The 10,146-nt window shown below is 30.3% G+C and overlaps 2 protein-coding genes across 5 annotated transcripts; one reads left to right on the top strand and one right to left on the bottom strand.

Moving 5' to 3' along the window:
* The first annotated feature begins 85 nt into the window (after positions 1–85).
* LOC138941225 (lipopolysaccharide-induced tumor necrosis factor-alpha factor homolog) lies at positions 86–3,954 on the top strand. Of its 4 annotated transcripts, none has more exons than XM_070310670.1 (4): positions 86–148; positions 1,801–1,909; positions 2,444–2,552; positions 2,626–3,954. In XM_070310670.1, the coding sequence occupies exons 1-4, from the start codon at positions 101–103 to the stop codon at positions 2,723–2,725; spliced, it is 366 nt and encodes a 121-aa protein (XP_070166771.1). In that variant the 5' UTR covers positions 86–100; the 3' UTR covers positions 2,726–3,954. The 4 variants fall into 4 exon arrangements, with proteins under 4 accessions (XP_070166771.1, XP_070166770.1, XP_070166769.1 ...); XM_070310669.1 differs by having other exon boundaries at positions 2,432–2,552; XM_070310668.1 differs by having other exon boundaries at positions 2,411–2,552.
* Positions 3,955–5,259: 1,305 nt separating this feature from the next.
* Awd (nucleoside diphosphate kinase) lies at positions 5,260–7,803 on the bottom strand. Its single transcript, XM_070310950.1, has 3 exons — positions 7,560–7,803; positions 6,299–6,400; positions 5,260–6,147 (listed from the first exon to the last, which is right to left on the bottom strand). The coding sequence occupies exons 1-3, from the start codon at positions 7,737–7,739 to the stop codon at positions 5,917–5,919; spliced, it is 513 nt and encodes a 170-aa protein (XP_070167051.1). The 5' UTR covers positions 7,740–7,803; the 3' UTR covers positions 5,260–5,916.
* Between the last annotated feature and the right edge of the window lie 2,343 nt (positions 7,804–10,146).

Raw genomic sequence — 10,146 nt, 5'->3', positions numbered from 1 at the left:
ATTTAGAAATAAAAAAATAATAGGCACAGAAGAAAGAATCCAGATGGGAGAAGAATGTAATATTGAGATATAATGTAATATTGAGTTTATTAAACATAAGATGATTGTTTGTTTCATCCGATTGACGATAAAGCCGATTATTTCAAAGGTATCCTATGTATGCGATATCCTTCTCTCTTGTTTTACGATTCGAAAAATATTTTGCGATGAAAAAATTTTACAAACAAAAATATGACAAGATTTTTATAATACAAAGTGTATATATGCTCGCATATCCCTAAATGTTCCAACAATCGTAATAATTAGATGCGATATTTATTTATCATTCAAATATTACATATAATATTTTTTTTCTCGATTTATTTTCATACGATATGCATTAGCCATGCCCGCAAAAAAGGGAGCAATGACTTCAATGTCAAGAAACGAAAATGCTGAGGTTTTTTTTTTTTTTTTTTTTTTTTCAATTGATAGTAACACTTCTTTGAAACGTATCGCTTGATGACGTAATCTGTTATCAGTATATGTATATGTTATAAAATTAACGTGACATTGATAAGCATATGAGTCACACGTACACATGTATATACATGTGATACATGTATGCATATATATATATATATTTATATGTCATTCCATATGTCGCATCGGATCGGGTATCTCGCGTATTAATTTCTCTTTCCATAAGTCAGAAACGCAATTATTTAATACAGGGTGATTCAGAAATACACCGACAAATTTTCAGAGATTGTCGGGGGCGCCAAAAGGATCATTTTTTGCAAATAGACCTAAATCCATTCATTGGCTGGATCAGCCACCGATCTTGCCTAAGACAATCTCGACTTGACCTTGGCGACGTCACCCAAGGTCAAATTTATAAGGCCAGTAAATAGATCTTTTTGCATCCTACAACTTTTATCTAAAACAGTTTTTTATAAAACTTATATTTTTTTAGATATTTCGAGATATCTCCGATCTTTTTCGAACACTATGTCTGCCGTAGCGATGTAACGACACGTTTCCGACCTTAGGTCCATTTGCAAAGAAATGATCCTTATTTCGGTGCCCCCGACAATCTCTGAAAGTTTGTCGGTGTATTTCTGAATTACCCTGCATATTCGATTTTATCTTCTTTTCTATAATGATCTAATAAGAAAAAAGAGATTTTGAAGCACGGAAGCACTTTAATAATGATGTATTTAAACGCGTTAACATTTCGAAGATATATTCTTCAAATTAGGGAATTTAACAAATACCTCTTATTCGGCGGCCGTTTCCTTAATCATTTTTATTTCGTTAAATTCTAATTTGAGAAGAAAAAAAGATTGCAAAATAATATCGAAAAAGATTAAACGGGATTTCCACAAATTGATAAGGATGCCCTGAAAACGCGCAAGTACGATATAATATATATATATACAAAATATGTACGTATATATAAATAGATTTTGCCAACAAATTCATTCTGCAAACAATGTCTTTGTTAATAAACATATTTTAATTAAAAAGAATTAGAAACGTTTTTTGCAAAGAAAATGTCAAATATGAATGATAAATTTTACTCGAAATGAATTGAAATGAACCCATACAGCACAGAACATTGCAACAATATTGCAACATTGTAGCAACATTGCGGCAATGTTGCAATGTTGCTGCAATATTGCTGCAATGTTCTGTGCTGTATAGGAAGCGATTCATCGTACCTATCTTTTTGCGGATTTAAAAGAATCCACTCCTTTTAATGGATAATTTTCAATATCTTATGTAAAATTGCAATTCTTTCTATATTTTTGCGATTAGATAGTGATAATTATAATGGATAAAATGGATAATCCGCCGCAACCTGGTTTTAATACGTCAATGCCATATCCTTATCCGCAGCCACCACCACCACCGCCACAACAACCAAGTAAGCAAAATATTAAAAGTAAATTGTCGGCAAATTCGAGTAGAAAATGACAATCGATGTCATGTTCTACTCGACAATCGATGTCATTTTCTGCTTGTGTTCTATCGACAGAAAATCTAACTAGATAATAAATTGACGGAGTAAAAACAAATTATGCAAATGTTCGTTGTAAAATCTCCTACCAAAAGCTGTCATCATATTTTATCGATTAAACCTTCCAAAATTCTTCTGCCAGCATTTTGTCAACAGAATTATATATAAGATTCTTTATCAAATCTGTAGCCGATCTATCGATAAAAAAAAATTTGTGTAGCCATTACTTGATAAGTTTATTATCGATAAATTTGCCTCTCCGTTTATGAAACAAAAAAATATTTAAGAAATAGAAATTTTAATTATAAATTATTGAAAAGAAATAAAAAATATTTATACTATACTCCTATATAAAGATTCGAGATTTATAATCTTGTAAAATTTAATGTAATTTGATTAAAAATACAGATATCATTATAACGAACCAAGGTTTTGGTACAGAATCGCAACATGTAGTATGTCCACACTGCCATGCTAACATATCCACGCGTGTGGAGACGGAAGCGACTATGAAAACACATTTGATGGCGTTGCTTCTTTGTCTTTTCGTGTAAGATTTCAAGATGTAGTAACAGATTTGCATCTAATAGTGATAATAAATTAAATCTGACGTCTTTTTCCAGATGTCCTTGTGCACCATGTCCTTATTGCATAGACAGTTGCCAGGCGAAGAAACATTATTGTCCAGCGTGCGGCTCTTATCTCGGATCGTCCGATAATTGATTAATCCTCAATTATATAAGAATACGAAGAGATGCGGCATTATATATCATCGATCGAGGTGTATAGGCGGTGGAAAAAACAATTTTATATCATTATCATGTATACTTCAAGTTAAATTACATCTTTTATAATACATAGAGTCAAATATATTTCGTTTGCGATGCTTTATCGTTCTATTTTCGACGATTAAATACAATTATATATAATGTGATTAAAGATTAATTAATTATCATAAATAATATATTGCAACGATAAGTCTCGAAGCGCATATATTTCGCTTGTTTATTAATTTAATTAAATAAAAATCTAAGTAACGAGAATAAAAATTATAAATTATCACACGCGCATACACACACACACACACACACACACACACACACACACACAATAATTATTTCTTTTATAATATATAGAGTCATGCAAATATATTTCGCCTATGATGCTTTATCCTTCGAATTTTCGACAATTTAAATGATTTGAATTGAGAACACGCAATAAAACAATCGAATCGAATAATTAGCACAACAAAAGGCTTTATGATAGCTCTATTGTTTAATAAATAATTATAATTTAATTTAATTATATTATAATTAATTATAATTATAATTATTATATTATATAATTATTATAATTATATTATAATTAAATTATTATAATTTAAAATACTTGTATAATTAATTATTCCGCATACAATGTTATACATTATAGTACGTAAAATATTTCGGCAACAAACTTATCAATGTTATTCGACCTAGGCGGCAAATAGCGCTCTATTTTTTACATGCTATCGCCTTGTTATTGTTCGTACGGCGATAATAAAGCAATACTGTAGTAGTGGGAGACGCTTTTTGTCACACAAGTTCCTTTCCTACCTGATTATCATTCGTACGGTGTCACTTGAGCAATAAACAGTATTACAGTATAATAGCGCGAAACGCTTCGTATATTGTTAAATTCTATTTCTAAACGCGATCGCGACTAATATCGAAATAGAATTCGCTGATGATTATTACAATTAACAATTAATTAACTTTTTTGATAAACGGCATGAAATTGTACCGCGATTATTTATCATTGCGAATAAAAAGCAAAGCAGCAGGCATAAAATTATATAAATTATCATTTCGTTACGATTCTTCGATTATCGATATTTCCGGATAATAATTAATTTCTTTAAATAAAAACAATGCTTATATTGTTAGAGTCAAATTATATACATATACTTTAAATATATATATATATATATGTATATATATATATATATATATATATATATATATATAATATATATATATATATATATAAAAGTTGTAACATAACAATGTGAATTTTTTTTGTAAATAAAATAAAAAAATTATTTGTAAAATAATAATATTATATTATATATATATTATTTTCTTGTATCTATTTTTTTTTTGCTATTCCGTGTCGTAATCAAGCTGTTTATAATTATTATATAATCTAATAATTATAATATATAATATGAAATTATATTGTACACAAAATATAATACAAAATAAATGTTAAAATTTCCTAAGTTTCTAAACTTATTCGCGTTTAACAATGATACAATTTACGAAGTTTTAATAAAGTTGTAAAATGTTTCTTTTTCGTTTTTTGTACATTGCAATTAATAATGTTTCTGTATTTGCAAAAAATTTTCGTTAAATTACAATAATTTATTTTTATATTTTTAAAATACAATATTTTTTTAGTGTGTCCATGCATTCTTTGAGTCTCTAAGAAATATTTTGGCAACATTTTTAATTTTTTATAATTCAGCAGTTTATTTCCTCTTTCTCTTTTCACGATAGCTCTTAAAATTTTTACATAATTTGACAATTTTTTTAATATTTTTCTTACAATATTCTTTTTTTGTAATTTATTTTTACGATAATTTTCAATTTTTTATAATACGCAGCTAATTTTTTTTATTTTTTTTTACTATCATTTTTTATTTGTTATAATTCGGCAACAATTTTTTTTTTTTTTACGATAGCTTTTAATTTTTAATAATTCGGAAGCTTAATTTTTTTGCATTTTTCACGGCAGCTTTTAATTTTTTATAATTCGGCAGCTAATTTTTTATTTTTTTTTTTACGGTCATTTTTTATTTGTTATAATCCGGCAGCAAATTTTTTTTTACTATAGCTTTTAATTTTTAATAATTCGCAGCGTAATTTTTGTGCGTTTTTCACGGCAGCTTTTAATTTTTTATAATTCGGCAGCTAATTTTTTGATTTTTTACGAGTTTTTAATTTTTAATAATGCGGCAGCTTGTTTTCTTTATATTTTTCACGGCAGGTTTTAATTTTTTATAATTCGGCACCTAATTCTATTTTTTTTTATTCGGCAGCTAATTTTTATTTTTTATTTTTGATAATTTCTAAATCGACAAATTTTTTACATTAATTTTTTGTACATTTCCACCCAATGTTTCACATTTCTTAACTTCTCAAAGTTCTGCAATTTATTGTTTCTTTTTTTACTATACAACTTTCAATTATTTAAATTATGACACACTATTTTTGGGGGGGGGGGGGGCGAAAGATTTTCTCCGCTTGTAATTAAAGGCTCCCGCACAATCGAAAGTATAAGGAACAAGGAACAAATATTAGAGATGAGGGCTGACTTAACTTTTGTTAAAGTAACTTTTCTTTCAATTTTCCAGATTATATAGTGTATACGTAGCTTGTAAGTTACTTTAAAGTAACGTTAGTTTACTTTAAAATATTCAAACTAAAGTTATTTTAACAAAAGTCAAATCAGTCCTTATCTCTAATATTTGTTCCCTGTTCCTTATATTTTTAATTGTGCGGGGGTCTTTAGTAATCTTATATCTTTACTAAAAATTGATTTTATGTTCTTTCATATTTTATTACAATAGCTTCTACATCCAAAATTGAGATATGAATTATTTCAGCAGTTTTATATCTTCTTAAATATTTTGACAATGAGATAACCTTAGAGATAACCCTATAATTTCACATCTCAAAATTTTTGATAAAGAATTCCGCAATCTTTTATTCATTCTTTACAAATAAGTTATTTTTATTCAAATCTCAGCCTTCCAATAATTCGAAATATTTGTATGTAATTTGGTTGGCAGCATAAGTTTGGGAAGATTCTTTAAAGACTTTATAGAGAGATGATATCTTCTGGGAAAATCTTTCTCCATCAAAATCCAATCTTTACTCGTAGATCCATTTCTCGGACGCGCGCGTCCAGTCGATCACTTCCTTCTCGCCGAACCATAGATTGATCTCCTTCTTGGCCGATTCGACAGAGTCGGAACCATGAATGATATTCCGACCGACTTGTATGCAAAAATCGCCGCGGATTGTACCGGGTGCGGAATCCTTTGGATTCGTCTCGCCAAGCATCACGCGACCAGTTTTCACGACATTCAAACCTTCCCAAACCTAAAGAGCAACAATTTTGTTAAGAGAATAAATTATAATATACAAATATTACTTGATTTTTTTAACACTTTGCTATTATTTACTTTACAAGACTAAGAAATTCATTATTATGTATATTAGCATTATTTCATTACAATATAACAAAACTTACCATCGGCACAACTGGTCCTGAACTCATGTATGTGATCAAACCTGGGAAGAAGGGCCTTGATGCTAGATCAGCGTAATGCTGCTTCAAAAGCTCGTCAGTAGGCTATAATATAATATAATATAATATAATATAATATAATATATATATATATATATATATATATATATATATATATATACATAAGTTATAAGAATAATTTATATCGTCATATTTATAGAGATAAGTCTGAGATATTCTATCATATTTTCAAGATAATTAGAAATTACATTAGCTTCAAGTATAATATTTCAAATTTCGCGCCACCTTCTCATCATGGACGTCGATGACGGATTTCTAATCCTAAGGCCGGTTCTACAATAAGTCGTATGTCGTTAGCCGTAAGCAAATTGACCAATCACAGTCCATTTTTTTTGGGGGGGGGGGGGGGGGGAATTATCGACTGTGATTGGTCAATTTCCTTACGATTAACGACATACGACTTATCGTAGAACCGGTCTAAAAAATTTTTGTAACCGTATTTTATATTCCGTCCGGCCGTATATAAGCTCATCAATTCACATAATATATAAAATATGTAAATAATATAAATTAAACGGTATCGATCGATTGACAGTTGAGTATTTCTGAAAATTCGAATCTCAGCAATTGATTGATCGAGATAATGAGACAACATGCATTTTTTTTTCTTTTATTTATTCTCTTAAAAGTCTCCTCGTACGACCATGACCGTATCGACATGTTACGTGACATTATCTCGTTTTTGACATATACACACACACACACACACACACACACACACACACACACACACATATATATATATATATATATATATATATATACATGCATACACATAGTTCTTAAGATTAGTGCTAATTAGTTTGTTACGTTTCTTACAAATTAATATCAATACTCAATATCTAATTCAATTTTATCTGCAATTTATGAATAAAACAATCGAATTTATTGTATTTTATATCTATGGATATCGTGAATTAAACCAGAGTACGGTTCGCCGTTTCTCGACAATCTGCTTTTGTTAAATGTGCACTGGTACGGTTATATATATTCGAAACAAAGGAATAAGAGAGAATAATTTTAACTCCGGACTTCGAATTTCTAATAAATATATTCAGTAACATGTCATCGAAGGCTCAATCACGACGAAGCACGTGGCGTGCTCATGAAATCTTGATCGATCACCGTCAAGTTATAACGTGTAATATTACAATATATAAAATTACACGCGATAACTACTCACCCACACCATCCTCATAGCCACCAGTTTAAAGCCCTTCTCCTCAAATCGCTGGATAATTTTGCCAACCAGACCACGTTGCACGCCGTCTGGCTTCACCATGATAAAGGTACGCTCCTTGTTCTCCGCCATAATAAATTTGCAAATAATATGTAGTAATGTCGAGATGGAACAAAGAACCATGCGGTGCCGACTAGCCGCGATTGAATGAGAACGAGACGACGTGAAATCGACGCAAGAAACCTGACGAAAGCGGGGGAAGTGGGGATTCGTGACGTGCCGGCTTCGTCGAACGTACACGCCGGCCGGTCGTATCTTGAATTTCAAGATGCCGGACCGATCAGGCACGTCTACGATGCAGGAGGATCCTTTTTCGAGCCACGAATATTCTAGTCAAATCGCATACACACACGTACATTAGTATGTTTTAAATATATACTATAAATTTATATATATTTTTTTAGTTTTTTTTTTCTTCTTTTTTTTTATATACAATAATCTAAGTGAAAAAATACAGAAATTCTATAAGTATATATATTTTATAAGATATATACTTTGTCCCATACAGCACCGCAAGATTGCAATAACATTGCAGCAACATTTTTCTGCAAGATTGCAACATTGCAGAAACATTGCGAAATGTTGCTGCCACGTTGTTATGATATTGCAGCAACAGTAAAATGTCCGCCTACAGAAATATTGCAATATAATATTGTAGCAACAAAGCAATACAATATATATGCAATAATGCTTTATGTGTATTTATCGATATAATATCCTTAACATATGAAAAAAATAATAAGAAAATAGGCCTATAAGAGTCAGGATCTAGCGTGTATATAAATTTAGTATATTATAATAATAACGAAATTATAAAATGTAAATTTTTCAGTACACATTCGACTTCCTTCAGTGACAGAGAATATCTAAGAGAAATAAGAAAAAACTCAATTTGCAATTGCGTAAATTCACAATTTCTTTGTATCCGAAATATTCAGATATCCGGATGCAAAATGATTGTGGTGAATTTACGCATACCACGAGTTTTTTCACATCTCTCTTGTCTTTATATAATCTCAAAATTTATTTATTAAAATCTGAAGTATCTTGTATATTAGAAAATTATTATCAAATTTTTGATTTTATATAAGAATAGAAACTATTAAAAGAATTCTTAGTCCAATGTCTGAGCCCCTGTATTAGGGTCATATCATACGACTTAAATTAACAAAAATAGTTATTATATCTTTTTAATCTTACTAGCCGCTCTTTGTAAATTTTATATAATCATCGTGATTAAAAATTAAATGCGGAATAGATATCGCAACATGCGCCGCATAGTGGTAAACGAATGAAGTAGCGATTATTGAATACTTTTTTTGTAATATTTTCGGAATGTTGCTGTAACATTGCTAAAGTTATATTGTAAAATAATGTCTTTGCAATATTTCTGCAACATTAAACTGCAATATGCAATATTACAATGTTGCAGCAATGTTGTTGCAAGCTTCAATGCTGTATGGAAAGCTGTGAAATTCAGGGCCGTAGCGATATCATTTCGTCCGCACGTTATTTTTCAGTCAAAGGACAAATACACACGAGATGTTGCAGATTTATACCGTTATTCTACTTCACACGTGCGTCTAGCATATATATATATGATATGATATGTGGCATATGGGAAAAGAATTTTGCGCGCTATTTCAAAGTTCGCTATTATACGGGGGAGGGGAAGGAGTTCCGTTATATTATAAATATAATTTTATCAACGATTGAAGTTGATATCGTTTAAAAAAAAAACGATTATTATTTTCTATAAAATATACAAGAAATTCCCTGATATTTTAATGCAAAATGTTCCGTACGCATGTCATTGCGGAAATGCTTGGTACGCTACTGTCAGAAGATATCACGTGACACGACATCGCGCGAGAGAGTATCCATCGATTGGCTCTACAACTTGACGACCTTCGCGATTTTTCCCCGTCCGAGAATGCCCGAGAATCATTAAAAAAATATGTGATGCGCGATAATCGTCACTTTTTTATGCCACTATTGATATTTTTTGCTGATACTTTCAGTTTTTACATCGCATCTCAATTTGTCTTATTTCTTATAATAAAATACAATTTTTTTTTTTTTTTTTAATTATTGGTGTAGGTTTTTCTTCTTTTTTTTCTTTCTTTCTATTTTTCTCGAGGTAAAAGAAAATATGTATACAGGGTGTCCGAAAAGTAAGTGACCAAACGAAAGGTTGAGGTAGATTGGGTCAAACTAAGTCGAAAAGTCCTGAATCATTTTTTTTATAACGCTTAATAAAGGAGTAATTATTGAGTAAAGTCTGGTCAATCAGCTATATATATACAGGGTGTCCGACAAGTAAGTGACCAAATGAAAGGTGGAGGTAAATTGCGTTAAACTAAGTCGAAAAGTACTGAATCATTTTTTTTATAACGCTTAATAAATAAGTTATCATTGAGTAAAGTCTAGTCAATCAGCGCCGATCTTTAGCCAGACGTACGTCGGTGAATCGCGTACCTGATAGTATGCGAAGGGGCACACTTCACGGCGCGCGGCTAAGGGTTGGCGC

The sequence above is a fragment of the Polyergus mexicanus genome, unplaced genomic scaffold (assembly GCF_030449975.1).
Source record: "Polyergus mexicanus isolate NDT 795.1 unplaced genomic scaffold, iyPolMexi1.0 SCAF_18, whole genome shotgun sequence".
NCBI classification, from domain to species: domain Eukaryota; kingdom Metazoa; phylum Arthropoda; class Insecta; order Hymenoptera; family Formicidae; genus Polyergus; species Polyergus mexicanus.
The sequence above is the reverse complement of the archived record's forward strand: the minus strand, read 5'-3'. Positions and strand labels throughout refer to the sequence as shown.